At 31.1% G+C, this 27,212-nt stretch overlaps 8 protein-coding genes across 15 annotated transcripts; 4 read left to right on the forward strand and 4 right to left on the reverse strand.

The window, feature by feature from the left end:
- Window positions 1-221: 221 nt before the first annotated feature.
- LOC108740730 (pre-mRNA-splicing factor ATP-dependent RNA helicase PRP16) lies at window positions 222-12,459 on the reverse strand. Of its 2 annotated transcripts, XM_025976211.1 has the most exons (14): window positions 11,430-12,459; window positions 11,014-11,320; window positions 10,712-10,836; window positions 9,660-9,902; window positions 9,416-9,568; window positions 8,670-8,863; window positions 3,377-3,640; window positions 2,274-2,522; window positions 1,933-2,160; window positions 1,697-1,868; window positions 1,490-1,631; window positions 1,217-1,377; window positions 669-962; window positions 222-432 (listed from the first exon to the last, which is right to left on the reverse strand). In XM_025976211.1, exons 1-14 carry the CDS (start codon window positions 12,367-12,369, stop codon window positions 293-295), a joined length of 3,612 nt encoding a protein of 1,203 aa, XP_025831996.1. In that variant the 5' UTR covers window positions 12,370-12,459; the 3' UTR covers window positions 222-292. The 2 variants fall into 2 exon arrangements, with proteins under 2 accessions (XP_025831996.1, XP_018330672.1); XM_018475170.2 differs by lacking the exon at window positions 222-432 and having other exon boundaries at window positions 522-962; window positions 11,430-12,458.
- On the forward strand, window positions 4,073-6,636 carry LOC108740736. Its single transcript, XM_018475181.2, has 3 exons — window positions 4,073-4,913; window positions 5,290-5,564; window positions 5,855-6,636. Exons 1-3 carry the CDS (start codon window positions 4,592-4,594, stop codon window positions 5,942-5,944), a joined length of 687 nt encoding a protein of 228 aa, XP_018330683.1. The 5' UTR covers window positions 4,073-4,591; the 3' UTR covers window positions 5,945-6,636.
- A 217-nt stretch (window positions 12,460-12,676) lies between the features above and the next one.
- Window positions 12,677-13,913, forward strand: LOC108740735 (anamorsin homolog). Its single transcript, XM_018475179.2, has 4 exons — window positions 12,677-12,888; window positions 12,947-13,333; window positions 13,416-13,534; window positions 13,656-13,913. Exons 1-4 carry the CDS (start codon window positions 12,756-12,758, stop codon window positions 13,767-13,769), a joined length of 753 nt encoding a protein of 250 aa, XP_018330681.1. The 5' UTR covers window positions 12,677-12,755; the 3' UTR covers window positions 13,770-13,913.
- A 496-nt stretch (window positions 13,914-14,409) lies between these two features.
- On the reverse strand, window positions 14,410-18,192 carry LOC108740731. 4 transcript variants are annotated; one of them, XM_018475175.1, is made up of 3 exons: window positions 18,107-18,192; window positions 15,826-17,720; window positions 14,410-14,530 (listed from the first exon to the last, which is right to left on the reverse strand). In XM_018475175.1, the coding sequence occupies exon 2, from the start codon at window positions 17,696-17,698 to the stop codon at window positions 15,830-15,832; it is 1,869 nt and encodes a 622-aa protein (XP_018330677.1). In that variant the 5' UTR covers window positions 17,699-17,720; window positions 18,107-18,192; the 3' UTR covers window positions 14,410-14,530; window positions 15,826-15,829. The 4 variants fall into 4 exon arrangements, with proteins under 4 accessions (XP_018330677.1, XP_018330678.1, XP_018330675.1 ...); XM_018475176.1 differs by having other exon boundaries at window positions 15,826-17,736; window positions 18,107-18,150; XM_018475173.1 differs by having other exon boundaries at window positions 17,880-18,142.
- Window positions 18,193-18,280: 88 nt separating this feature from the next.
- On the forward strand, window positions 18,281-20,117 carry LOC108740738 (rhodanese domain-containing protein CG4456-like). 4 transcript variants are annotated; one of them, XM_025976212.1, is made up of 6 exons: window positions 18,281-18,647; window positions 18,835-18,987; window positions 19,135-19,297; window positions 19,366-19,433; window positions 19,724-19,886; window positions 19,945-20,117. In XM_025976212.1, exons 1-6 carry the CDS (start codon window positions 18,566-18,568, stop codon window positions 20,000-20,002), a joined length of 687 nt encoding a protein of 228 aa, XP_025831997.1. In that variant the 5' UTR covers window positions 18,281-18,565; the 3' UTR covers window positions 20,003-20,117. The 4 variants fall into 4 exon arrangements, with proteins under 4 accessions (XP_025831997.1, XP_018330687.1, XP_025831998.1 ...); XM_018475185.1 differs by having other exon boundaries at window positions 19,246-19,297; XM_025976213.1 differs by lacking the exon at window positions 19,945-20,117 and having other exon boundaries at window positions 19,366-19,453; window positions 19,724-19,812.
- LOC108740734 (NKAP family protein CG6066) lies at window positions 19,993-21,519 on the reverse strand. The gene is made up of 3 exons (XM_018475178.2): window positions 20,845-21,519; window positions 20,571-20,764; window positions 19,993-20,517 (listed from the first exon to the last, which is right to left on the reverse strand). The coding sequence occupies exons 1-3, from the start codon at window positions 21,267-21,269 to the stop codon at window positions 20,102-20,104; spliced, it is 1,035 nt and encodes a 344-aa protein (XP_018330680.1). The 5' UTR covers window positions 21,270-21,519; the 3' UTR covers window positions 19,993-20,101.
- A 133-nt stretch (window positions 21,520-21,652) lies between these two features.
- LOC108740739 (peptidyl-prolyl cis-trans isomerase-like 1) lies at window positions 21,653-22,478 on the reverse strand. Its single transcript, XM_018475187.2, has 2 exons — window positions 22,288-22,478; window positions 21,653-22,227 (listed from the first exon to the last, which is right to left on the reverse strand). Exons 1-2 carry the CDS (start codon window positions 22,362-22,364, stop codon window positions 21,780-21,782), a joined length of 525 nt encoding a protein of 174 aa, XP_018330689.1. The 5' UTR covers window positions 22,365-22,478; the 3' UTR covers window positions 21,653-21,779.
- Window positions 22,479-22,893: 415 nt separating this feature from the next.
- LOC108740733 (endoplasmic reticulum mannosyl-oligosaccharide 1,2-alpha-mannosidase) lies at window positions 22,894-26,978 on the forward strand. The gene is made up of 6 exons (XM_018475177.2): window positions 22,894-23,308; window positions 23,361-23,619; window positions 24,066-24,251; window positions 24,354-24,879; window positions 24,964-25,255; window positions 25,628-26,978. The coding sequence occupies exons 1-6, from the start codon at window positions 23,225-23,227 to the stop codon at window positions 25,985-25,987; spliced, it is 1,707 nt and encodes a 568-aa protein (XP_018330679.1). The 5' UTR covers window positions 22,894-23,224; the 3' UTR covers window positions 25,988-26,978.
- The last annotated feature ends 234 nt before the right edge of the window (window positions 26,979-27,212 follow it).

Here is a 27,212-nt window from a genome sequence, read left to right on the forward strand (position 1 = left end):
GGAGGGAGGAATCCAAAAAGGTGAAATTCTGAGTGACGTATATTATGAACGACTCCTAAAATAAATTGGTAATGTAATGTCTATTTAGTTGCAATTATGAACAATTTTAGTTTAATAATGAAAAAAAACTAACCGTTTAGTAACTTATTAAGGGCACCCTGAAATTACAGATACATACAAGGGCCAGCACATTTTAAATCGAAGTGCAATAAAACTCGAAATAAAAAAAGAAAGTTTATTTATCTCATTTCCAGATAAATATTATTATTATGGAGTAATTATAATTAATTATCTATAAACCTAATCTTGACGGTGTCCTTCTCGGCGTTGATCCAGGAGTAATAATTTCTTGTCCTTTGTTCATGGCAGCTTCCTTCTTTTCAGCGGCCTCTTTTCTCGCCAGCATTTCTTTTTGAGCTAATTGCATTTGATTTTCCANAAAATAAAAAACAGTTTTATTTACCTTCTTTCCAAGCAAATATTACATGTTTATTTTTTTTTTACTGTAAAGCAATTATAATTAATTATCTATAAACCTAATCTTGACGGTGTCCTTCTCGGCGTTGATCCAGGAGTAATAATTTCTTGTCCTTTGTTCATGGCAGCTTCCTTCTTTTCAGCGGCCTCTTTTCTCGCCAGCATTTCTTTTTGAGCTAATTGCATTTGATTTTCCATTTCAATAAGATGTTCTGCCGCCTGTTTTTTCTTTGCTCTTCCCGATTTGCCCGTTTCCTTAACCGAAAAAAACATAGGACCAAGTTCTGCAAGCCAATGACCATCCACTGACGTGACACATTGCATATATTCTCTAGCGGTCATGACAAGCTCATGATACACTACGTAATCCGGTGTATTACCAAGACCGAATAGGGCTGAAGTAGGGTGCAGATGACAAGGCATACCAGTCCTTAAGTTCACGTATTCTCCTATGCCTTTTAACCTTGCAGCCTGGTGAAAATAAGCTGAAAAATAAAAATGTAGAAATCACATTACAAGCTATTAATAGAACAACAACACTTCTTATCTAAATGTTATTTGTTTTTGTGCTCTCTTTACGTTGATACGAATCAAAATATTTTATAAACAATAACATCAAATAACAAACTGTGTGCCTAGTATTTCTACAAAACTTCATAGTACTAATATGCATATAATATCACACATACTTTTCAGATTATTCCATTATCTATTTAACTTAAATGAAGAACACACTTACCGGAACAAATACATTTTCTCACTATATCCCAGTCTGTCCCGCAGGAAATTATTTCCAATTTTTGCTGTACAACTATGTCTTTTAACTGTTGTCGAACTTCTCTTACTTTTCTCATTGCTTTGATATGAATGAAATGCTCATTACACCATGTTGACGAATAACTTAAAATAATAATAATTATTATTAATTAATTTGAATAGGGTATTATTTGAATTAAGTAAAAGGAAATAAATGAATGAAAAAAAAAACAGATTATACTGAACTTTCCCTTACTTATTTTGTTTCCATTGATTGTAAACATTTAAGTATGTTAAATGATCACTTTCAGGTACTTGAAACTTTTCCCTGACACTATCTGCCTCCTCCTCTCTTCCTTTAGGACGATAAAAAATTGACGGAACAGATAGCATTGAAACTAAAACAAATCAAAATCAATTATTCGTAAATATTTGAAATTACTAAATATTTTCAATCACTTACCAATTGTAAGAATTTCTTCTGTACAACCCATTTGGCTAGAAACAATTAGCATTTGACACTGGGGTGGATCCAGTGGGAATTCTGCCATTTGTCTCCCTAATTTCGTTAGTATTCCCGTGTTGTCTAACGCTCCCAAAATCCACAACTGATACAACGAATTTAATATATTGTCCTATAAAAACACAACCAATATAATTAACTGTAAAATATTTTACTTTTTAAAATAAATGCTTTACCTGAGGTGGAGGATCCATAAAGTGAAACTGAAGTAGGTCTTCAACCCCCAGAGATTTTAGTAAAAGGACCGTATTAGCCAAATTCGTCCTCTGAATTTCAGGGACATTTGTAACCAACAGTTCTTCCTTATATTGTCTCTCTGTATATAAACGAAAAGCCTGTCCCGGTCCTGTTCTCCCAGCTCTACCAGATCTTTGATTTGCATTTGCTTGACTAATGGGATAAATCTTTAAAAAACATAATTGTATTATAAAAACGGAACACAAATAACCATTTCAAGATTAATTTATATTCCTTTTTGTATACAGATTTTTATCTGAAATAATAGAAGGTAACTTACTTGTAAAGCGTCCATACCTATTCGAGGGTTGTAGACCTTTAGTTTGCAATAGCCTGAATCTATCACAAAAATAATTCCATCAACGGTTAAAGATGTTTCGGCAATGTTTGTCGCCACCACGCATTTCCTAATCCCTTCGGGAGACCTTTGAAAAATTTTTGCTTGCAAATCTGATGGCAATTGTGAATAAATTGGTAAAATCGACAACTCAGGTGAATTATCGATTTCTGCTAGACGTTCCGCTATCACCTAAATAATTATTATACGCATAAAAAAAATGGAAGATAATTTTTATCTGACCAGCCACATGACGAATAGTTATGACAACTACAATTAACTGCTTTAAGTATAATTAAAAAAAAAAAATAGTAAAGTGCGGCATTTAGTAAAATTGGTTTACGTATCTTAAGTGTTTAATATATGTATTTTTTGTTTGTTTTTAAACTGAAACCTTTAAGCAGCAGTTAATTTCAGTTTAACACCTAATTTAATGTGTACTTATATGGAACATAGATAGCGTAAAACTATTTGAAAATTGTTTTTTGTAATTATCTCATTTGTTATCAAAAACTTAGTTTAAATGGTCCTGTTTGTGAACATACATATTAGTAGTAACGGTTATTAACAAAAAAAAAACACATCAAATGTCAATTTTTTACGATGAGAACATTAATCATTAAAAATTGGAATATATTATGGGTGCAAGGTCTTATATTTACTACATACACTAATCGTAAAAAGTAACAAAAACTGAATTTGTACGGTTCTTTGATCCCACGATATATTTAAACGATTGCAACGTGCACGTATCAGTATACAAACATGGAAATTCATACAAACAAAAAAGACAGAGAAAACAACGAACGAAAAAATAGGTCAATGTATTTATTTTTGTTTTTATCATTGAACTGAGAAATATTTAAATAAGTAAGTAATCTATACATATATGTACTATATTTATAGTATACATATTTCATAACGACCTAAATAATAATTCGTTTGTTTAAATTTGAAAAGATTAACATTTATTAACTCATACCACATGGAAATAAACTGGTCGTATAGAATATCTTATGAACGAACCTAAAGTCTAAAGTACATACCTCACACGTTACTTCGATATCTTCCTGTCCAGGCATAAATATCAAAATGTCTCCAGAAGGGGGCTGAAGATGTATTTGTAAAGCCTGCTTTACAGCGGCATCCACATAATCTTCGACAGGGTTTTTACTAAACAATACTTCTACGGGAAATGTTCTCCCGGGTATTGTAAAGGTAGGAACGTTACCAAAAAATAAAGAAAATTTACTGGAGTCCATCGTCGCTGATGTGACAATTAGTTTGAGATCATGCCGTTTTGCAACTATCTGGAATCAAATACTTATTTCGCATAGCTATCCCGATATATCGTTGATATGCATGTACATTCCTATTTTTAAATTACCAAAAACTGCATGTCTAAATTTTTGATATTATAAGTCAAAATTTTTAAAAATCCTTAAAACTTTTCAAGCAATTTGATTCATCATCATCATAAAGTCGTCAGTCCTAAGACTGATTGGACACGCACCTCCACTCTTTCCTATCCTGTGCTAATCTTCGCAATTCCCTAAAACTAGAACAACCCACATCCTTAACTATTTGCGAACAGTAATCTAATCTAAGTCTACCTCTACCCCTCCTAACTCCTGTTTCTGTCTCTAATTAATTCAAGAAAAGAAATACCGTTTTTAATCAAACTATTTTAAAATAATTCATTATCCAGTAAAATTAATTAAAGTTTATATTATATAAACTAAACCTAGCGTGAACATCTTTTATTACAATCCTCAAAGTAGTCCAATGAATCACGTTTTTGTAAGTAAGTGGATCGCATACAATACACAACACGTTTTGTGTAAAAACCGTGTAAACGTAACTAATTACCTAGTCAATTGTTTACTGTTCTGTATTTTCATAGAACAAACTTATGTATACCGCGAAATTTAGATACAAGCATGATTAAATAGCAAGGACATTTGCTTCTGTTGCATTTAGCTTCGATATTGCCCCCGTATCTTATCGATATCGTTGAAAACTTTCAATGCACACCTCATATATACCGTATCGTTTCGGAAAGAAACTACGTGCGCTTTGGTAGGTACGAAAGAGAAAGTTTTGCGTTATCGCTCAGCCTTACGAGAAATTTATTGATGGCTATTACATTCAATTGTTTATCTACCTGATAATGTCACGCTAACGCGTACGAAAAAGTGTTTATTTTCGACTCGTTCAATGTTGTATCCAGTTGTATTAGTCGTAAAGCAAAAGAATTGAAAATGATGCATGACTATTTTCACATTGACCTCAGTCCGACTTATAGTAATAGGTTTTTCGAAAGTGCTACGCCAAAATTTTCGGAAAAATCGAAATCGACCACAAGTGTGAAACAATTTTCAACAACGTCTTCTTTTCCAAATAAAAAACAAGTGACGCGTAATTGCAGTTTTGTTGTTGGACAAAAATTGCGCGAATCTAAATGGTTCACCCATGAAGAAGTCAGAATATTTTCGGCAGTTGTAGAAACAGGTTTTATAGTGCAAACGAAAAATGAAAAGGCCCAAATCACATGGGGAATTGCGGCTTGGACACCAGGATATGGTAATAACATGCATTGTTTTCATTTTTTTTTTCTCAATAATAAACTGCTTTCATATTTAAAAAAATGAATTTAGTATTACTCAAAATTAAAAATAAAATGAACACCATGTACTTTATTCATCATCCTGTATATCAGGGGCTTAGTTTTTCATTTTATTGATACTTTGTCTAATCTAATGATACTATGAAACGAAAGCACTTTCCTTAAGATTTTTTAAGCAGGATTTATTTCCATATTTGAAAATTTCCTTACGTATTAACTGCTAAAAGTTATTGTTTGAATTGACTTTACCAAATTGTCTATCACACAAAATGCATTTGCTTATCATATTGTCAATTAAATTGATAATATGTAAGTATTGTTTTTCAATTTCAGAGAAAAGTAAAAACCCGGAATATGTATCGATTTATTTCCTAGTGGAACATAAGGGTTCCTATAAGGTTACTTCCAAAAGCTTGTTAAACTTTTGGCAACCGGGTTCGGTGATAAAAATTAATAATTACAATGACAAAGAGGAAAAAACAAATTGTGAGGAAACCATTAGAAATAAAATCTCTTATGCGATGAAAAATAAACTTAAATGGCACAACACTGAGCATTTCGTGTATTGGTGTCGTTATCTTCAACCAAAAAATGATAGGACAAAACCAGTAAGTAAAATTAATAATAATTTAATGAGAAAACCAAAGAAGCATTTTTTATTATCTATTTTTATTAATTTGTCATTTTTCGAATTAATTTAAATCCCTACTGGGTACCTATTTCTTTTCCGACTTCATTCTATTAAAGTTTCCTTTTCGTTTTGAAAAAAAATCAAACAGATTTTTTCTAAATTAACATTGAATACTTATGAATAAAAGCATTCATTTAAATTGTACAGATGTACAAAAAGAGACTACATAGTTTAAAACTTCATAAAAATCTAATTGTGTTGTTTTAGGCTAGTGATGACTTAAAATGGTTCAGCTCAAAAGTAAACATGGGTTTACTATTGCTAAGGGGAAAAAGAAATAAATCAGCTTCAGAATAAATTACAAACATCAATTAGCATTTGTAAGGGCTGTGATTTATTGTAATAGTGTTTATACAAAGTACTGTTAAAGATGTATGTACGTAAGTCATTCAGGCGATGACCAGGGGTGAAGTCCCCCCTCCTACTCGAAAACTGTTATTATCAATGAAATATTGATGAGAAAAAAGTACGATTAACTAAGTGAGTGCTTGCGTGAGTTACCCTTTATCCCAATAATTTGGGCGACGCTTATACGTAAGTGTAAAAGTTGTTGAGCGAAGCTAACCAAAAATTTTACGATCATCAACTGCAAATTTTTCGTAGTGACCAACGTTATTAAAAATGTTTGAGCCTTGAAGTATTCGCGTTTTTTTTTTATTTATAAATTATCTTACCACTGCATCAGTAATAATAATTCGTTTAATTTAAAGACTGATCATAAAGCAAATGTAATTATTTCAACACACGAAGGACTGTAATTAAGGAAACACGTAAAAGTACTTGCAATAAGCAAATATTGTATTCTAACGATAAGAACAATTTATTATATTTATAACTGTTATGTTATAAAACTCCATAATTAGAATAACTTCATTAATAATTTCTAAACTTATTAGATTATACTTGGCAGTAAGCAAATAATTATGTTTTTATTAATATTTACAGATATGTACCTAACGTTGTAAAAAATTAATAGATACTGATATTTCTTTTTGTTGTTTTTTGGTGACTAATGTTACAATATGTGAGTGTCTATTCCTTTTTCTTGAAGACCTATTCTCTACTTGAGTACTGCTCAGATTTTTCTATTCATAAATGAAAGTATCTACTCGCACTAGTAGGTGCCTATTTAACTTCGCAAAAGAATGGGCTTTATTAGGTTCATATCGGTTTATATGGATAATGTAGATTCAATAAACTGATTGACTGATATATCAACCCACAGAGCAATCCCCTGGGACGAGAAACTTCAAATTTTGCACAGACGTTCCTTACAACAACGTAAGCGAGCACCAGTATTGGACTTTTTAAAATTCAAGGGGGTTCAGAGTTTGATGTATCGAGTATAAAATAAATATATAATTCAATTCCACGTGGAAGAAGTAGCAGAGCAACAGCTATAGTAGATTATTATAAGTTTTATAAACAACGTTATCGCAAAAGCACATGATTACGACAATCTACAGAATTAATAAATAAAAAAAAACATCGATCTGTAATTTAAAAATTTAAATAATTTTTAAAGATAAAGATTAAAAATAAGATAGATAGACTTATGTATATCTTATAATACGTATATCGAAGGCACTTTTTTGCAGATTCTGAAACTATTTATATTTTTACGTTACAATTACTGTTTGCGGCTTTTGATAAAAACACGCGAGTGTCTTCTATAATTGATTGAATTTTAATCACAAACAACGACTCACAGTACCTAACAGTTTTTATTATCTCTTAATTACTACCTAGTTACCAGACGTTACGATTATTAAAAAACACGTTGCTGATTTTAGAAAATTATGAACTCCCCTTGTTCTGAACGAGTAACAACTTCCTTTTTAATAATCCTATTAAAATTCGAGATTAAAACTGAATAATCAAATTATTGATATCGATATAAATGAGAATAAGAAGACTAAACGGTAAAATAAATCTGCAATAACATAAATAAACAATTTTCAAATAGGTAAATGACTATAATGTATAATGCGATTTCGTATTAAATAAATGACTTATACATACGAGGATGATTCAAATAAACAGACCCTCCCCTCCATTGTGAGTAAAATAAGAATATTGTAGACTCCTCCTTGCCCCGAACGAATAACAAGAAGTTCTTTTTTAATATCCCCATTAAAATCCGAGAATACAACTTAAGTACCATAAAATTATTGATATCGGTATAAACGAGCATCCGATGGGATATAACTGATAGTAGGTATAAATGTACAAGACTGAACAATGAGATAAATCTGCAATGATTAAATAACTGATTCCCAAATAAGGGGCCATTCTAGTGTTATACATATAAGATGAGGGGGGGGGTTGCTTTGCTTATTTTTGATGCTCCATGTCATCATGTCGGGGGAGGATCTTGAATATTGACTACATCAGAAATATTTAATTAAAAGCGAAAAGCATGTTCAACGATTCCCCAAAACTGATATTGCTCCCTCACTCTCGCGCGATGTTTTATGGTTAAGAATATTTTTAAATGCAATGCTAATTATTTGCTTGAATAAATATTAAATGGCCATTAAATTCCTTATTTATATTCACGAATAACAATAAAGAAAAGATTTTAAAAAGATACCAGTGATTACGTAAGCATAGGAGAGGGGGCGGGATAAAAGCTTGCTGATAAGGGGGAGGAAGTTAAAACTTAGTAAAATTCTGCTTACCTAATACTTGGCCCCTAGATAAATGGACTGTATAGTATGTACCGCGATTATGTGTTAAATAATTAACTTATACGAGAATTATTCAAATAAATAGACGTAGGAAATTGGTTACATGATTTGAAATTATTATTTTACAGTTCTTAACTTACATAAGATTTATAAGCTCCCCTCCTTCTGATAGCATATAATAAAAGGTTGAAGCCCTCTTCCCCTTAATCCTACTTAAGTAGTGCTTGAATGCCCCCATCTGTTTCTATTCTTTAAGTTGCTTTTGCGAATTAATTAATACTACAGGAACTTATTTAAGTTTGGAAACAAAATGAAAAAGTTTTTTCTCTTACCTCACGTAATAATCCAAACAGGACGTCTGTACTGAGGGATCTTTCGTGAGCTTCGTCCATAATTATGGCACTGTAGTGATCAAGTTCAGCTTCCCTTAAACTCTCCCTTAAAAGAATACCATCCGTCATATATTTTATAACCGTATTTTCTGATGTACAATCCTCGAAACGTATTGCATAACCTACTTCGTCTCCTGTAAAAAAAATCAAACGATACAATACAGTAGACACTTGATAGTTTGAATCAACAAAAGCAACAGATATTTACATTATCGATTTGTTCACGTTAACGAATATTATATAAACTAGTTCTTTTTTTTTGTTTCTGAAGATTTATTTTTCTTTTTTCATAAAGACTTTTTCTCTTAGACTTTTCAAAACTATCACAGTGACTTAAAAAGCGCGTGTAACTCTATCTAATGAAACACACATATACACAACTAACAACGAACTGTTTTAAAGTGATACCAATAAATCAACATTTCTGCAACTAGTAAGACTGGGGAAGTACCGAATATATAGGGGATTTACAGCAATGGCACAATATCAACGGCGAAATATACATTTTTATAGACTATGAACATTTATTTTTATGAACGAGCGAAGATTTATTTTTAGTTAGTATTTTAGATTTTTCAGCCTACAATTGCAAGTGATAATATATTTTGACGTTATTGTTTCCCTTTGGGGCTAATGTAATAAATTCTTTTTAACAATGTAACAATTTGTCGCATATACGTAATTACCTAACTGAGTTCCCATTTCATCACTGACACGTTTTGCTACTGACATAGCAGCCACTCTTCGAGGTTGAGTGCACCCAATCATTCCGTATTTGCTGTAACCATCTTCGTGTAAATATTGGGTCAATTGCGTTGTTTTACCGCTACCAGTTTCGCCTAAAATAATTATTAGGTACAATATATTTTTAGTAGTTAAATGAAGTGTGATTTGCAAAATTAGTAATACATATTGTTTTCTTACACATACCTACTATAATAACAACTGAATTTTCACGAATAACGTTCAATAGTTCCTGTCGAACGGCGAATACTGGAAGATACCTTCGTTGTTCTAAAATGGTCTTCTTTTTAGCAAAATCACTGCTACCACCTTCTGTTTTATTCATATGGTCTGCAAATTTTTGATCTGTTCTATAGTCAGTTTTATCTTCGTCCTTGTTGTACCGTGCATCTTCTTCGTCTTCTTTCTTTTTTATTCCCATAATGTTACCTTAAAAACAAATTTCTTCAGTAATTTTTTCCCACTTCCATTATGTTATATACTTTATGTTACAACTCTATATTACAATGTTCCCTAATGATTAAGTATTTAATTTTAAAAACCTCTTTTTCTGTATAATATGAGCTCAAATTGTTCATGTAAGATACTGTCAAAGATAATATAGGCTTTAAAAATTTTCGCACAGACGTAAAATGTTAACGTGGTGGGGAAGGGCGTCTAAAAAGTGGCCTAACAATATATGAACAACGGCAAAGTAGTATTACGTAAATGAAAGTTAATATCAGTAATTTCTTATGCAGAAGTGTATGTTGTGTTGCATATCTATTTACAAACAATTCCTTTAAATTTTAATCAATTACTATTACATCTATTAAAAAACCATAATGGCCGACATCAGTAACAATGCGACAACAATTGAAAAAGAATGATGGCCGACAACAGCAACAATTAGAAAAGAATGATGGCCGACATCAGTAACAATGCGACAACAATTGAAAAAGAATGATGGCCGACAACAGCAACAATTAGAAAAGAATGATGGCCGACAACAGCAACAATTGAAAAAGAATGATGGCCGACAACAGCAACAATTAGAAAAGAATGATGGCCGACAACAGCAACAATTAGAAAAGAATAATGGCCGACAACAGCAACAATTAAAAAAAATGATGGCCGACACTACGTCATAGTATTGTTCACAAAAGTGAATTTCGATAACTCGAAGCAATGGTGCTAACAGTTTCAAGCTCGCAGTGACTGATAGGGGGGAAGAACTAGTTTTGATAAAATATTTATACCTATTTTTGTGCCTCCAAGTTCCCAATGTTTCTTCTGTGCTTTTTTTCGTTCTTTTTGTTCCCTATAGATTTTTACCAAACGAGAACCTTTTCTAGCAGTCAGTGCCATATCAGAAGTAGGATCTCTAAAAAAGAGTAGCTGTAAGGAAATTATTTAAAAAAAAAGTATTTATAAAAACAAAATATATTAACACTAAATACAAACAACAAAAAAGATTACTTTAAATTCAGAGTGATTTACTGATTATTTGATATATTCAATTTGTCTCTTTTTTTAAATATCGCAAACTTGTTCATCTCACCTCACAGGAATTACAGGCTCAGGTTGTTTTGTAAATACAATACGTCCATCGAGAAAGGGTGGAACTATATTGTGAACTAGTAGATGGACGCGATCAAGCGATTCTTCATCAAAATCTTCATTAAAGTCAACTGAATGAACTACCCCTGATGTCAGCATTCTGTTTCTTTCCCACAATTCGTTATCTTTATTTATTTGCCTCTGCTGAGCAGACATTCTTTTTTTTTTACGTTGTTCCAATTGCTCCTCTTTCTTCTTTGTGTAATCATCGCTAACATTTGCAAAAGGATTATTTTCGTCATCATATCCTGAAAATAAAATAGTATTTATTACTTCCTTCTGCAATAGCTAAAACAGTGTCGACAAGATTTAAGACAAAAATGTAAAAATTAAGGACTTTAATTAAATAAAACATACCTTCATCCAAATTATACCATTCTCTATCAATACGTTTTTGTTCTTCTTCCCACAATTCCTTATCCTCTTCATCTTGCCATTTTAACTCTTCACTGCTTACTCCAGGAGTAGCTCCTGTCTTCTTTCTATCTTTTACCCAAACATTAAACTTATAAGCTGGTGTCACTCTAGGTGTTTCCCAACTATGTCTATTTTTATGACCACTACTTCTGGAACTCCTGTGTTCTCTATATTTTTCTGATCTGTACGATGGTGGCTCATTTTTAGAAGTTCTCTCAGACCAATCTCCACTTTTTTTATCAACTAAGGGAGTGGGAAAATCCCAAGAAGATTTTTTTGATGGAGCAACCTCATCATCGTCCCAAGATGATTTTGAAAGTTCGTCTTTTACTTTTAAATTTGGAGTTCTAGGTTCATCTGCAAACCTAGGTGTTTTGAATTGGTTCTGGCGTTCTGAATCAGTATACCTTTGTCTCCTTTCCTCTCGTTCATATTTGCTTGTTCTTGAATGCTTGTAATGTCCACTACGACTATTATGATCCTCACTATGACGTTTATGTTTAGAATCTTTTGTACTAGCATACACACCTTTCTCTATATTTTTAGAAGAATTCATTCGTTCCATTAATCGTTCTCTGGCTGCTTTTGTTATACCTCCTGTGTAAGTAGGAGTTTCTTCAAGAGGTGATCTATATTTACGACTATTGCTAGTTTGCAGCTTTTCATTAATATCTGATTCGAATTTTTCCTCTTCCTCAATTGAAAATGACATTTTTCTTGCAGCATCTTCTCGTTCTTTTCTTTTTTGAGCAGCTAATTTGTCTAAACCAAGTAGAGAAGGCTGAGGAACTTTAAATGTTGGTTGCTTCTTTTTAACAATTAATCCACCTCTTTGATCTCCTATGCCTTCCAAACGATGAACACCGTCCTCTTCTTCCATTATATTGAAATTTTAAATACACTTATTATAAATATGAAAAATAAGTTAATATTGGACCTAACCTAGAAAACTGTTGTCAATATATGATCCATAGATAACAAAAATCAAATTTTGTAGAAACGTTCATTGGTGTTCTAATAATTTTCAAAAAGTAATTTAACTTTTTTTAATCCTCTTACATATTTTCGCATAATTAGACATTGATAATACCTTACAAATTATAAAGCATAAGTTAATTTCGTTTTCTATTTTACCAAAATATCCAAGCTTATATTTTGAATGCATTTTATTACAATATCTATGATTGTAATTGTGACGTGACGTTTACAAAAATACAATGAAAAGTGATGTTTTCCCACATTAGTTATTAACAAATTCTTCAGACGATGGAAAATATTGCTAATAATAGTTCTGTTCTTATTATAAATTACGTAGAAGATGAAAAGTTTAATAATCAATTTTCAAATGTTATGAAAACTGCAGAGGTGTGTCCTCTAAAAGAAATTTCTAGTAAACAAGGCAAGTATTTCATACTTTAAAAGTAGCTTATACTATGAATTTTCTTTTACTGTTTTAGATAAAAATGAGTATTATGATGTTGTTATCCTTAATTCAGTTGACATCCATGATAACCAATCTCTAGATCAAACTTTGTCAACAATACTAACCCTTTTAAAACAGGGGGGTTCTCTCATTATTTTCTATAATGAAAACCCTCAAAACTTTGAATTGAATCTAAAAATAAATGGATACGTAGATGTTTCTGTAAACACTAATCAAATTATTGCTCAGAAACCAAAGTATGATATTGGTTCGTCCCAAAAAATTAATATTTCCAAAAATTCTTCAAAACTTTCTGTGTGGAAGTTAGATGATACTATTGATGATGACATTGATACTATTGACCCTGACAATCTTCTTGATGAAGAAGATCTTAAAAAACCAGACCCTTCTTCTCTACGTGGTATGTATATAATTTAACTAAATATACTTTCAAAACATTAAATTCTTCACTACTGCTGTATTACAAAACATATTTCCTATAGTATGTGGAACAACAGGTTTACGAAAGGCATGTAAAGACTGCAGTTGTGGTCTAGCTGAAGAATTAGAAAATGAAACTAAACCAACAAATGAACCTACAATTCGTTCTTCTTGTGGAAATGTAAGATTTTTTATATTTTCTAAACTATATTGCACTTTAAAAAATAACTTTCTTAATTGCTTTGCAATGATTTATAAAAAGTGAACAAATGTTCCTAATATTTAATATGTATTTTTTGAAGTGTTATCTTGGAGATGCATTCCGATGTGCTAGCTGCCCTTATTTAGGAATGCCTGCTTTTAAACCAGGAGAAAAGATTTCACTTACTGCAAATCAATTAGTTGCAGATAAATAAATGAACAGTTCAATCATAATCTTGTATAGTTTAGTTTCTGGTGGTTAATTTTGTTTTATATTTGTATTTGTCCTTTGAAATTTAATTTAGAACCCTTTTAAACAACTGTTTACTATTTTGTTAATAAATTGATATTACATATCATTACTTTTGTTTAAAATTTTAAGTAAGAATTTTGTTTCATAATTCACAAAACATTCTATTGTTCTATTTGTTAATTACAAAATGAGTATTAAACAAACAAATGTAAATAACTTGTTAGCAATTCTACTGCATCAGTATATTTACTAATAGGAATGTATTCATTGTGGACTATTTTTTTCCTTGTATCACAAATAAAGTGCCCGCACATTATGCACCAGTTGTAGAGCAAAGGTGGTGTTGAGATAATTTTGCTTTGTTTCTTCAATAAGATATTTCAATACTCAACACAAATGAATATAAATTGCATTCATAAAATAAATCGTCATTGGCACACTGATGAGTGGTTATATAGACGTTTTTTCTCTTTTATTCCGAAAGTAGGTTTAACAAATATCCAATAAGACATGAATTTTAATATTTTCTGTGGATTCGGTAAACTTGAGATTATTATGGTACTATTTTTACTGTTTACCATTAGAAAATTAAAAACAACTGGTAACACCAAACACGTGTATTTTACATATTTACTACATTAATATTAACAAATGTAAGCTAAACTATACGAGAAAAAAACAGCATAGGTACTCTGTACTGCTGACGATAATTTGGTGGAAATTCTGAAAATGAAATATTGATAATTAATTAAATGTTAACTTAGTATAATTAAAGGTGTGATATAAAAAACGGTTTCTTTAATTTTAAATTCAGTAAACAATATCTTAAAACTACAAATAAACGTAAAGAAATGGGGCTGTAACGATAAGTCAATGCGGGCGTTGAAAATTCTTCTAGTCTCGTAGATACTATAACAATTAAGGGAATTCTCCTGCAGTGTTCTTTCATCCAAAAGTTGACATAAACACTTTTAACTTCACCATTTTTGAAGTTTGTACACATTTTAAGATGTAGTTGTAAAAAATATATTCCCATTAATCCTTTTTATACACACTTGTTCACTATTACTAGGAACTACACTTCACTTCTTTGTAAACAGCAAACATAAAAAAATAGGTGTTCTGGCCTTGTAGCCAATTCGTTTCTGTATTCTGAAATCCTTGCAGAAAATGTAATAAAACAGTATTCACAAGTAAACTTGCTAAAAAAGAAGCTACTCGTCCGCAGAATTTGTAATCAAAAATAAATCTCAACGTTTTTGCACATTACTGGAACATATACTCTAAGTACTTATCTTTAAAAATAAAAATACTTTACGTCTTCAAGATTCGTGTTCATAATGGAAATCTTAGTCTACATATATGTAAAGAATACAAAATATAACAAAATCTATAAAATATTTATTAATAACTGCATTAAAATTATAAAAAAGAGAGACAGATTTCCTGTACATCAAGTCTTTATATGATGTTTGTATAAATACTTAATGTCCAAACCACTAAAAGCACCACCTTATCACTGACACTGATATGACAAAAGAAGCTGTTGGTAAAATCTCTGGTCCTTTCAGATAAAAGTCCCTTATTTACAACTTATTATCAGATAATCCTTTGATATCATTATTGTTCCCAACAGATATTTTTTAAAAATATCCAATAGACACGCATTTTTGTACCAATACTTACCTATTTCCAATTTAAGCCCATTCCAATACTTGAATATCGCTTTATAGACTATTTCATATGGTTTATAGCAGCAGTTGTAATTATTTTAAGCTTATACACATTGCTGTTGTCACATCTCCACATTTAAGGTCTCTTTCAGATTCTTCAGTTAGTTAATTGACTTGCCAAAAATAGTAAAGTATTGTACCTTTTTTTAATATATATTTGAAGTACATACAAAGCTTGAATATAATTTATACTGAAGAAATGACGAAAGCTTTAGGATACTTTTTACTTGGTAATCAAAAACTTTATTACAATACGATTTACTTGCAAAAAAAGAAAAATATTACCTTTTTAGTAATAATATGACGGTGCTTGTACACTGGTTGTTGTGAAAAATGATGCCTGTTGACTTCCGGGTCTCTGCTTTAACAATATTGAATCGGGAGTGTTGGAAATTAGTACGTGCGGCTGCTTCATAAAATTTTTTCCGAGAATAACGGGAATCGCCTGGATATGACTGGGCACAATGTAAGCCTTCACATTGGCACAAACTTCGTCAACAGTGAAGATACCTTCAAATTCTCCGACACAGGAAACGAGTGAACTTCCAAAACTCCTTATGACTTTGTACATCTTTTGATATTGTAATCCAAGTTTAGAAGCTGTCTCCTCCCTAATGGTAACGGTTTCGCTAGAAAAGTCAATATACCCTTTCACCTGATTCCCATTAATCATAACGTCCTTAAAGTACTGAGGATAAGTTGGGTTGTCAGCTAAAGCTCCAAACATGACCTTGTTATTCGATCGACTTACTGCTTCATCTTCGTTTTTCATCATACATTCTGCTTCAAAGTGGCCCTTTGTGTGACAATAAGAACAGACATTCCGTTCAGGACAATCCTTCCTCTTGTGACCTGGTTTCTTACACCTAAAGCAAATTGTCTCCTCCTTACGTTTCGATTTTTCTGGTGTAACCATTTGAGATTGATCATTTTCTGCTTCCTTTACTCGCAAAAATTCCAATAAGGTATTGATACTAGTGAAATCCTCTTCTCTAGCCTTTCGCCTCAAATTTTCGTCTGATAATCCTGCAATAATACAGGATACAGCTCTACCCCCTGTTATATCGCAAACATTCAGAAGAGCTACTTTATGGTCAAAATAAGTAACCAATGACTCATTGTCTTGCTTCCTTCTTTTCAACATTTCAGTTAAGTGATTGCAATAATCCATTTCTGATGGAAATGTTTGCATGAATTTATTTTTAAGATCCTTCCATTTGGTAATATTTTTACCAGCACTTAGGTACCACTGTCTAGCAAATCCAGCTAATCTTGATGACATGTTAAACCTTTTTTCATCATCTTGCCATTTATTTCTTTCAGCAACTTGCTCTAAATGTTTTAACCAATTTTTAGCAGAAAGCTTTGAAACTTCAGGATTGAACTCTGGAATATCATCCACTTCTTTTCCTAAACTCTTTTCTTCTATTTTATTTCTCAAAGCAGAATCTTCAGGGAATCTATCTATTGTTCGTTGCTGCTCCTGATTATTGATAAAATGCTCACTGCTATGACTTGGAGAAATTTTGTAATTATTTCTGTGTGAATGATCGTCTAACACAATATCTCTCCCTTTGAATGCAGTCTCCCGCTCCCTAAACTGTTCTTCCTCTCTTGAAAAATATCTTTTTTCTTCTTCAACATAATCTCCATGATTTTTTTCAATATCAAAAACATTATGATATCTATCATGATAGGAAGGTCTATCATCAAAATGTGGTGGTGAAAACTTATTTGGGTTATCAAAGTCAAATGCTTCTCTAGAGTGGGATCTTCTTAAATACCTTGTGTCATTATCAAAACCAGAAGTACGTGGTGGTGAAAATTTATTTTGAGAATCGAAATCATAACGTTCTCTTGATATCGATCTCCAACGTTTAATGCCAAAATTTCGCGAATTTTCTACTTTGGCATCAGGACTTGGAGTTCTTTTTCTATAATCGGGTGGTGAAAATCTACCATGAATATCAAACTTATCAAATTTAGGCAAACGAGATCTTCTGCCTCTGCTTCTTCGTTTTTCTTCTCCAGTTCGAGAATCACGACGGGTGCGCTCTTCGCGTTTAAGCCAATCTCTTAAATCATCCTTACTACGATTTGTATTGAAACCTCGATTTCTTCCTTCGCCTGATCTTTTCCGCTTGTCTCCTCTCATCATCGTCAATATAGTAGTTACTTACCTTTAAAAGAAATTATCTAAGAATAAAATGTAAAAATAATAAAGATGTATACAAAATGACTGCTCTGGAAATTACAATTCCAACGAATATTGGAAAGAAAACTTTCACAAGGGTACTACAATAATATATTATTTATTGAATCGTTATAGACTTGCTTACGTTTTCGATACTCCTTGTTCGAAGCTGCACTTATCATTTATTAAGTCTGAGTGTTTATAGTTTAATGTAAATGGCGAAAATTACTGTTGTGTTTATTTTTCAATTATCATTTATAACCACTAATCAATAATTAATGTTGGTCACAAAACTCTTAATGGCTAAAACTATTAATTTTAGGGGTGGAACAATATCGTTTAATAACTTTTACAAGATAATTAGCCACTTACGGTGTAAATAGTCGATCATGATGGTAAAATGCACTACAAATCATAGACAACTACGAATTGATTGAATTGATCCGAAATATCTATGATGTGAAACTGTAGACAATCTAAAACTATCTGAAACGTAAAATCATAGATTCATAAAGTTAAACTTGCTACAGGCTCTGCAATCTTAGAAAGAAATACTAAAATATAAATAGCTATTCTTAATTGAAAATAATAATAAGTATTCAAATTACTAGTATGTTTTGCCTTTTTAATTATTGAAAAATAAACTAATGAAAAAAATCATACTTATTATTGGACGGTTGAAATAATCAAGTTGGTGCTACTGGTGTTATGCATTTTGGCTTATTTCAATATTATTTGATTTTCATTTTTATAAAGCTAAACTAATCTAAAAAAGTTAAACATAAACAAACGTTTATAATAAATCTTATTCTTGTATCCAATTTTATCGTCATGTCACGATATACAATCAATATTTTTAAAAATTACTTTAGTGCAAGATATGAAGTCCCCAGAAAAAGAATCCAAACAACCGGTAAAAATATAAAACTCGTTGATAACTTTTTAATCATCGTATGAGTTCCTTTTTGGTTTTTGTTAATTATATTCTATGTATCTCTTAATATCATCTATTAAGTTCAGTTTTTGTCATTTTGTTCACTGTAATTTCAAGTTTAATAAGTTAATGTATTTTGAATGTATTGGTTGTTCTTTCTCTTTAGGATTTTTTCGAAATGTGTCTGGAGAACAAGGTATAGCTACTTTTAAAGAAGTTAAAGAGGCAACAAATAACCCTAACATTATTGTCATTGATGTGAGAGAGCCCTCAGAACTGAAACAGACAGGAGTTATACCTGGTAGCATTAATATTCCATGTAAGCAATTCATGTAGTACTTCTCAAGTAGTATTTTTTTTAAACTTATGAAATATTAATACTTCAACTCATTAAATTTATAAGTATAATTCAATTCATTAAACTAATACGATTCAGTTAAAACTGGAGTACAGTATTTTTTTGTAGTGAATCAGTTGGTTAAAGTATTTAAAACCATGAATGAAGAACAGTTTAAAAAAAGTTTTGGGCGTCCAAAACCATCTTTTGATTTTCCTATTATTTTTACATGTAAATCAGGTAATCGTGCAGGAAAAGCAACTGAACAAATTCGTGGATTAGGATATAAAAAGCAAGTCTACTGATATTTTTTAGAAAGTACGGTATAAAATACAATTTTCAGCGTGCGAAATTTTAAAGGAGGATGGCTAGAATGGGAGGCAAAAAATGGGAAATAACTAACAATAGGTGCTCAAAAGACAGTCTAGGTGAAATTTTTTAAAATAAAGTAATTTCTGACTTATACTTTATCGATAAATTAGCTCCTCTTTTCTATGTACATACAAATTCTATTTTTTCCCTCTTTCAATAATTATTTTTTCTTATATGCCGCTTATTTCTATTAAATTGTTTTTGAGTGGTATTGAAGAAATACTTATTCACGCTTGCGAACTAAACAATGTGCCAATTTTTTCTATCATTCCAAGGAATGTGTAAATTTTTCTGAAACTGTACTAAACTACTAAATTCCTATTAATAAATGAAAAAAACTTTGTAGTGAATAAAGTAGAAGACGCTTTTAAAAGTTTAAAGGATGACGAATTTCAAAAAGTATATGGACTTCCAAAACCGACAACTGATTCTTCAATTATTTTTTCATGCCTTTTAGGAAAGCGTTCTCAAATCGCATTAGAAACAATTCAAAAATTGGGATTTAAAAAGTAAGAATTTTAAATTTTTATTTTTTTCTCTATTTCATTTTAAATAATGTAATTTCAGGGTTCGTAATTTTAAAGGTGGATGGCAGGAATGGGAAGCAAAAACAAATAAAATCTAAATACTTTAATAAGTACCTATTAATTACACATATTACACTGATGATTATAATTAAATGCAAACTAGATTATAACTTGGATTTATAAAATAAAACATTAAATTATTGTTCATCTTTGTCAGCTAGTTTAGCTTTTACCATTTCTCTAAATTGTCCCAAAATAAGATTTTCTCTCTTCTGTCTTTCTTCTTTACTGAACATTGCTAACGCTCGTTTTTCATCTGCAGAGTAGATTTGATTTTCTTTACGAATGCGCACTGCTTCCATTCTTCTATGCCTACTCCCTGACATAACATACCCTACTGACTCAAATGTAGCAATTTGATCTGACGTTAGACCGATTTCTCCCCTTCTAGGTATGCGTTTGCCTTCAGCTACATATGCTGCCATTGCAGCACCTTCTCCTGGTAGTAAAGCTCTTCCCATTTCTTTGTGAGTCAGGGTTGCATGGGCTTTTTGCTGGGGACCAATGATGTTATCCTCTTCCTCTACTAAAGTTTCTTTTAAGTCTTTATTTCCTGAAAAAACAAATTAAATTAAAATGCCATTACAAAAAAATATTTGTATTTACCATCTTTTTCAACCCACTCATCTTCTGAAGAATTTTCACTTGAAGGAGCCTGCTTTTTCTTTTTTTTCTTTTTCTTTTCCTTCTTGTGCTTTTTATTTTTCAATTTCTTACTCTTTTTGTCTTTCCTTTTTTTTTCTTTGTGAGTGTTTGCATTCTTATGGGATTTAGTACTGTCTTCATCAGAACTAGAAAACCTACAAGGAAAGTATGGTAACAAAACCTTTTCATAATTCATTTATTCTTTAAAATTTGAGAATGGATACTATAAACTTACTGGCTTATATCTGGCGATTTTTCCCAAATGGTAGAAATTTGTCTTGCTCCAATAAACTCTCTTTCTTTTCTTCGCATTTCTAGAAATTCCTCTTCTTCTGTAAGCCTTTTATTTTTTAGCTTACCCCAACTTGAAGTGGTATGACTTTCATGATGAATATGTTTTTTACAATTATCTTGCTTTTGATAGCTTTTATAAGCACTTCTATTTTGAGAATCTGCATCTTTATTATTTTTAAATTTCTGGCTTGGTGAAATTGATCTATTTCTTTTTGCACTTCTTGATCTTGATCTACCTTGTTTTCTCCTACTGTGAGACCTAGATCTACTTCTTTGACGTGATCTGGATCTGCTTCTATGACTCCTTGACTTCGAATGTTTTCTATTAACTAAATTTGAATGATGGCTTTCTCTTCCATTGTACATTGCTAATTTGTTCTGCCCTTACTACATTTAACACAAAACTAAGTGTAATTCATCATTCAGAACTGATAAAACTAACAGTTACAATACAGATTCCTGATCAATATGATACTAATTTGCTTTCAAAAAATATTGCACTCACTTTAAACATACTACAATGTAACTTACAAAAAACAGAATTTATTTTTTCGAGTATTTCTTAGTTTTAATGTTTTAATTTAAAAGATAGGTTATGAATTTATTATCTTATTATTATCATTAACTATTGTTGATTGCTTTGAGTATACGATGACCTATCATCTATGACGATGACGTATTTATGGTCACAGATATTGTAGGAATTCAATGAAAACAAAAAAATATTCGTGAATCAAATCAATATATACACATTATTATTGTGTAAGTAAAAAATTTATTTCAAATTGTTAATGTAAAGCTTATATATAATTAATTACTCTAACAAAAAGTATTTCTTATATACAGTGTTTTAGAAGTTATGTTACTTATTTTAATTTACTGTTTAAGGATCTTCCCTCTTAAAACTTTAACATCATCAACAGGTCTATCATTTTTATCAGTCTCAACAAGTCCAATTCTTCTTACTACATTAATTCCATTGGACACTCTGCCAAATATTGCATGTTTGCCATCTAACCATTGTGTTGGTGCTAATGTAATAAAAAATTGGGATCCGTTTGTATCAGGACCAGAATTTGCCATTGATATAATTCCAGCCCCTGTATGCTTTAGTTCTGGATGAATTTCATCCTTAAATGTTTGCCCATAAATTGAAACTCCACCTTTGCCAGTTCCCGTTGGATCGCCACCTTGTATCATAAAATCACGTATTATTCGGTGGAAGACTGTATTATTATAATAACCTCTTCGTACTAATTCTGCAAAATTTCTACATGTTGTTGGTGCGTGCTTCCAATATAATTCAATGGTAATTTCACCCATTCTGTAAATTTAAACACCAAATGAGCCTTATTTTACATCGATAAACAGTTTTGGCACTTACGAGGTTTCTAGAACTACAAAAGGGGGCTGCCACATTTTATCTGGTATCCCAGATTGATTCATTGCTTGTATTGCCATAATTGCTTATGATAATGCAAATTTTAAAATTCTAGTATGGATAATTAGGACTTCGTTAAATATCAACAGATTATAAATAAACATAGGTTATACACATAGACATAATAAATGGATCCATAGAACCCATAACAGACAGTTGTGTGAGACCTTCTCTGGTGACACCCAATTTATATAAACGATCAGCTGATTTGAACCATAGATCAGAGGTATATAACTTTCTCATTGAAGTGGAAGGGAACATCTGTAGTCTATTTCAATGAACTTTCTAAGTCGTGTGAATTGGCACCCGATATAAATAACCCACTGATTCAAACCACAGATAAATTGTGCGTCGTTTGCCGGTTCTCAATATGTAAGTATACTATACATTAATCTCTAATCTATGCATCATACCATAGATGGTCGCTAAGGTCATAGATAGCTGTGCTGATTGTGTTAATCAATGGAATAAGATCACAATCGTGTGACAATAATCTGTATAATCTATGGTGACAATTATTAACAATTATTGATGACTGCACTGACAGGAACGTGACAGGAAATAACCATAGTAAGATGATTCGGGAACTGGGAAGATGGGAAGAGCTTGAACAAAATTGAAGATTAAGAGCTAAAAAGAATGATGTGAGTGCAGTGTACTACCAGTATAATTTTGTTACGTAAATGTGTATATCATTAACTTGATTAAGGTGATAAAAGTATTTAAGTATGGACGTGAAAAGAACATTTAGTAGGGGTTGAGCAGTCTATGTGCTAAAATTTTTATAAATTTGCCCATTGTGATTTACTTGAAATGTGATAAAAATACTAGAAGAACATTTTAAATTAATGATATTGATGAATAGAAACTTGAATTAGGAATGTTTGGTGAATATAATGACTTTGTTGCTGTCAATGTGCCTGCTGAGGGTTTGCCAGAGAAAAAGAAGAAAAATTTATGGAGGGTAAAATTTTTATTAAAAGTAATAAAAAAATCATTACTTTTTTTCTTTTTAGTGGTGGAATCAACTATCGAGATTTCAAAGAAATGTTTTCTACATGGTAATATCAGTACTGTGTTTCACTACTTTGTATTTTAGCATAGGCAATATTGATAATGCAACAGTAAAATCAAATAAACAGAAGATTGTTTCACCATTATCAAAAGAAAATTTGGAAAATTATGTAAAAGATCAAGAAAACAAATTGGAGGAAATTGAACAACCAATTCCAGCTGACTTTGAGAATTATGACAAAAGTAGTGTTCTGTTCAAAGGTAACCTTTTAAATCATTTAGAAATTTTTAAACATTGTTTATCTAATTTTTCACATAGACTACATATTTTGCATGGTCATATATTTTTTTAAAATGATAAATTATATCTATAAAGTATATCTTGCATTACACAAAAATATATAATTTATCTGTATAGCCACTTAATGATAATAATTGAGATAAAATAAATAGAAAGAATAACTTTTCTTTCATTGCTAGAAATGGGCTAAATCTTTGTATCTTTATTTTTATTTTTATTATCTGTTGCTTTAGAGTATTTTTATGTTGGTTATTTTTTTATCAGTTTTACAGATGTAGTAGTTGTAAATTATTTTAATGAAATCAGTAATATTGAACAATTTTATAACTTGAACAAAATATTTTATGTAGTACTTTTAAAACAGATAGTAAGTTTTGATTTTCTAAGTTCTATTACATTTGTCTAGGACCCACAACTAAGAGACAGCAAGCGGTGGTCCAGGCCTTTAAACATGCATGGAAAGGATATAAGAAATTTGCATGGGGACATGATCACCTAAAACCTATATCAGAGAGCTATCATGACTGGTTTGGACTTGGTCTGACTATAGTGGATTCCCTTGATACTATTTATATTATGGGATTAAAGGAAGGTCAGTGCCAAACCAATTTTTATATGTTTTGATGTAAAAGTTTGAGTAAATTTTGTTGCAATTAATAGCAGTTTAAACTTTATATACTTTCTATTGTTTTAGAATTTGCTGAAGCCCGAAATTGGGTTGCTGAACATTTAAATCTTAATCAAGACCGAGATGTAAACTTATTTGAAACGACCATTCGAGTGCTGGGAGGTTTACTCAGCGCATATCACTTATCAGGGGACTCGATATTTCTAGATAAAGCCATTGATTTGGGTTTGCGTTTACTTCCAAGTTTTAAAACTGAGTCTGGCATTCCGTTTTCGGATGTAAATTTAGCTACTAAATTGTCACATCCTCCAAAGTGGTCACCAGTCAGTAGCACATCTGAAGTCGCAACCTTACAACTGGAATTCACGGATTTAAGTAGAAGCAGTGGGGATTTCATTTTCGAAAAAACTGCTGCATTTGTATCTGAACATATTCATACGTTGACGAAAAAGGACGGGCTTGTACCAATTTTTATTAATGCATTCTCGGGGAACTTTAGGAGTTACTCTACAATTACGTTTGGTGCTCGAGGTGATAGTTATTATGAGTACTTGGTAAAGCAATGGATACAAACTGGAAAAACCGTTGATTAGTAAGTTTAATAGTCTTCTAAATATATTTAGTACATCATTCGATAAACATATTTCATAATGTATAAATAAAATTTTCTTTTTAGTTTAAAAAATGATTACCTAGAAGCTATAGAAGGTATGAAGAAGAACCTGGTTCGTCGTACGGTTCCGAATGGTTATCTTTTTGTTGGTGAACTGTTGGGAGGAGGAAAAGAATTCAAACCTAAAATGGATCATTTAACCTGTTATTTACCTGGTACTTTGGCTCTTGGTGTTCATCACGGTTTGCCGTCCGATCACATGAACCTTGCCTATGAACTTTTAGAAACCTGTTACCAAACTTATGCTCAACAACCGACATTTTTGGCACCAGAGATCACGTATTTTAATATCCAGGTAAATTCTTTTTTTTTTCTTTTATTTTTGGAATGGTGCCCAAAGTTGTCGCACTATCGAAAGAATATTAATTATCAAGTATCTTAACTCCCTCCCATTCTGAGCCAATCTTCGCATTTCCCGAAAACAACCCACATCCCTAACTACTCGGAAATAGCAATTTAATCTAGATTTTCTTTTGCCCCCCCGCCCTCTTATACCTGTTTCTGCTTCTAGTATATCTCTAATTTTTCATGTCTCAGAAGGTATCTTACCATCTCTTTGAAAGATTGTTGTAAACTATAATTTTTTGCTTACTACCAAAATTATAACAAATGTTGCAATGCGTTTATTGGATTAGTGTATAATAGACTATTCTCTCTTTCAAAACAGCCTACTGACCAAGCGAATGATATATACGTGAAAACACCCGATGCCCATAATTTATTGCGACCGGAGTTTATTGAGAGCCTATGGTATATGTATCAAATCACGAAGAACACAACGTATCAGGATTGGGGTTGGCAAATATTTGAATCTTTCGAAAAGTACACAAAGGTGTCTAATGGCTATACGTCTATTGGTGATGTTCGCAATCCAGAGAATGTAAAGCCTCGTGACATGATGGAATCGTTTTTCCTGAGCGAAACGATTAAATATTTATATTTACTTTTCAGCGATGATCCCAAATTGATTGATATCGATCGATATGTGATGAATTCGGAAGCCCATCCATTACCCATTCAGTCTTAATTGAATAACAGCTTTTTAAAGTAATGGTGGTATTTGTTTTTGTGAAATAGATTCGTTGTTTAGATTCTGTTAGCTTTGATACTAATTGTTATCGACTTGCTAGTGTTTTTATTGCAGTTTATAACATTGATTTCGTAATGACATTTTCAACTTATTGAATTAAGAAAAGTCTATGTCTACAGTAAAATAGATTTGTATAATAAGTTTATTTGCTACACACGTGGGAAAAATTGCATTGTTTATTATTTGTTAATTTTATTGACCACTATATTAACAATGTCGACGTTTTGTACAAAAATTTTGTTATGATAGAAAAATATGTTACCTTATATTTTATAACATTTAAACGACTGAATAATTAATACTTAAATATGCCATGAAAACAAAAGAGAGTTATGTTGTACAGACCGCTTTCGTGATTCGACTTTCTTGATTAAAATATCTACATAGTCTATTTCTGTATACAATATTTGAATAAGTTGCAGTATAAATTTAACAGAAAGTTTTTATAGGTACAGACGAGGTTGAGTTTTTTTATATTTTAACAGGATGGTTTAAAATTATAAAGACTGTCAGAAAATAAGTGTGGTTGTTATTTAAATAAACCGTTTTTCAGTTGTCAGAACAACCACCTGCACGAAACACGTCCAAATATTTTTGAAGACTTTTTCATTGTAATTTAAAGTAGAATTTAAACTGAAATGAGGAGCACAAGAAATTGACTGAAATAATATCCTCTCTAGTTTCGAAATGTATTTACACTTTTTTTCATTTTAGAATATCCTTTACATTCCACACTTTTATAATGCAAAAGATAACATTATTTAGCATTTTGAAAATATTAAGTAATCAATGTGTCATTAAAAAAAAAATGGGGAAGCACAATCATTCAAATTGTTTTTTTAATTACATAGAACTTATTGTACTTAGGTCGTTAAGAGCAAGCTTACGGCGATATATTTTAAGTAACTAAATAAATAAATATACAAAACATCACCAGTAAGTAGTAAGACTGAATACCTGGTTTAAATATAAGTAAAAAATATGGCGTTATTGTAACTTTCTTAAATACATATGATATTTCTAATTGTAAATATTTAGTAAGTTCGTCCTTTATTGTGATATTACTTTGCGTATACACAATGTATATTATCCCGGTGTATAACGATTTTAGTGCTATATAAAGTAGTTAATACTCGTTTATTTTTTAATGTGATATTAAAAA

The sequence above is a fragment of the Agrilus planipennis genome, unplaced genomic scaffold (assembly GCF_000699045.2).
Source record: "Agrilus planipennis isolate EAB-ADULT unplaced genomic scaffold, Apla_2.0 scaffold228, whole genome shotgun sequence".
Classification (NCBI taxonomy): Eukaryota; Metazoa; Arthropoda; class Insecta; order Coleoptera; family Buprestidae; genus Agrilus; species Agrilus planipennis.

Excerpts from the sequence above, each read along its gene's own strand:
- LOC108740735 (XM_018475179.2), top strand. The coding sequence starts at position 12,756 with ATGGAAAATATTGCTAATAATAGTTCTGTTCTTATTATAAATTACGTA. Across the intron at positions 12,889-12,946 it reads AGAAATTTCTAGTAAACAAG|ATAAAAATGAGTATTATGAT; the intron begins GCAAGTATTTCA and ends TTACTGTTTTAG. Across the intron at positions 13,334-13,415 it reads AGACCCTTCTTCTCTACGTG|TATGTGGAACAACAGGTTTA; the intron begins GTATGTATATAA and ends TATTTCCTATAG.
- LOC108740736 (XM_018475181.2), top strand. The coding sequence starts at position 4,592 with ATGATGCATGACTATTTTCACATTGACCTCAGTCCGACTTATAGTAAT. Across the intron at positions 4,914-5,289 it reads GGCTTGGACACCAGGATATG|AGAAAAGTAAAAACCCGGAA; the intron begins GTAATAACATGC and ends TTTCAATTTCAG. Across the intron at positions 5,565-5,854 it reads AAAATGATAGGACAAAACCA|GCTAGTGATGACTTAAAATG; the intron begins GTAAGTAAAATT and ends GTGTTGTTTTAG.
- LOC108740734 (XM_018475178.2), bottom strand. The coding sequence starts at position 21,269 with ATGTACAATGGAAGAGAAAGCCATCATTCAAATTTAGTTAATAGAAAA. Across the intron at positions 20,765-20,844 it reads AAATCGCCAGATATAAGCCA|GTTTTCTAGTTCTGATGAAG; the intron begins GTAAGTTTATAG and ends CTTTCCTTGTAG. Across the intron at positions 20,518-20,570 it reads TGAGTGGGTTGAAAAAGATG|GAAATAAAGACTTAAAAGAA; the intron begins GTAAATACAAAT and ends TTGTTTTTTCAG.
- LOC108740738 (XM_025976212.1), top strand. The coding sequence starts at position 18,566 with ATGTCACGATATACAATCAATATTTTTAAAAATTACTTTAGTGCAAGA. Across the intron at positions 19,298-19,365 it reads CGTGGATTAGGATATAAAAA|GAGGATGGCTAGAATGGGAG; the intron begins GCAAGTCTACTG and ends GAAATTTTAAAG. Across the intron at positions 19,434-19,723 it reads GTGCTCAAAAGACAGTCTAG|TGAATAAAGTAGAAGACGCT; the intron begins GTGAAATTTTTT and ends AAAACTTTGTAG.
- LOC108740733 (XM_018475177.2), top strand. The coding sequence starts at position 23,225 with ATGTTTGGTGAATATAATGACTTTGTTGCTGTCAATGTGCCTGCTGAG. Across the intron at positions 24,252-24,353 it reads TATTATGGGATTAAAGGAAG|AATTTGCTGAAGCCCGAAAT; the intron begins GTCAGTGCCAAA and ends CTATTGTTTTAG. Across the intron at positions 25,256-25,627 it reads TCACGTATTTTAATATCCAG|CCTACTGACCAAGCGAATGA; the intron begins GTAAATTCTTTT and ends CTTTCAAAACAG.
- LOC108740730 (XM_025976211.1), bottom strand. The coding sequence starts at position 12,369 with ATGGAAGAAGAGGACGGTGTTCATCGTTTGGAAGGCATAGGAGATCAA. Across the intron at positions 1,869-1,932 it reads TTATGGATCCTCCACCTCAG|GACAATATATTAAATTCGTT; the intron begins GTAAAGCATTTA and ends GTGTTTTTATAG. Across the intron at positions 1,378-1,489 it reads AATCAATGGAAACAAAATAA|TTATTCGTCAACATGGTGTA; the intron begins GTAAGGGAAAGT and ends TATTATTTTAAG.
- LOC108740739 (XM_018475187.2), bottom strand. The coding sequence starts at position 22,364 with ATGGCAATACAAGCAATGAATCAATCTGGGATACCAGATAAAATGTGG. Across the intron at positions 22,228-22,287 it reads TTTGTAGTTCTAGAAACCTC|AATGGGTGAAATTACCATTG; the intron begins GTAAGTGCCAAA and ends TTAAATTTACAG.
- LOC108740731 (XM_018475175.1), bottom strand. The coding sequence starts at position 17,698 with ATGATGAGAGGAGACAAGCGGAAAAGATCAGGCGAAGGAAGAAATCGA.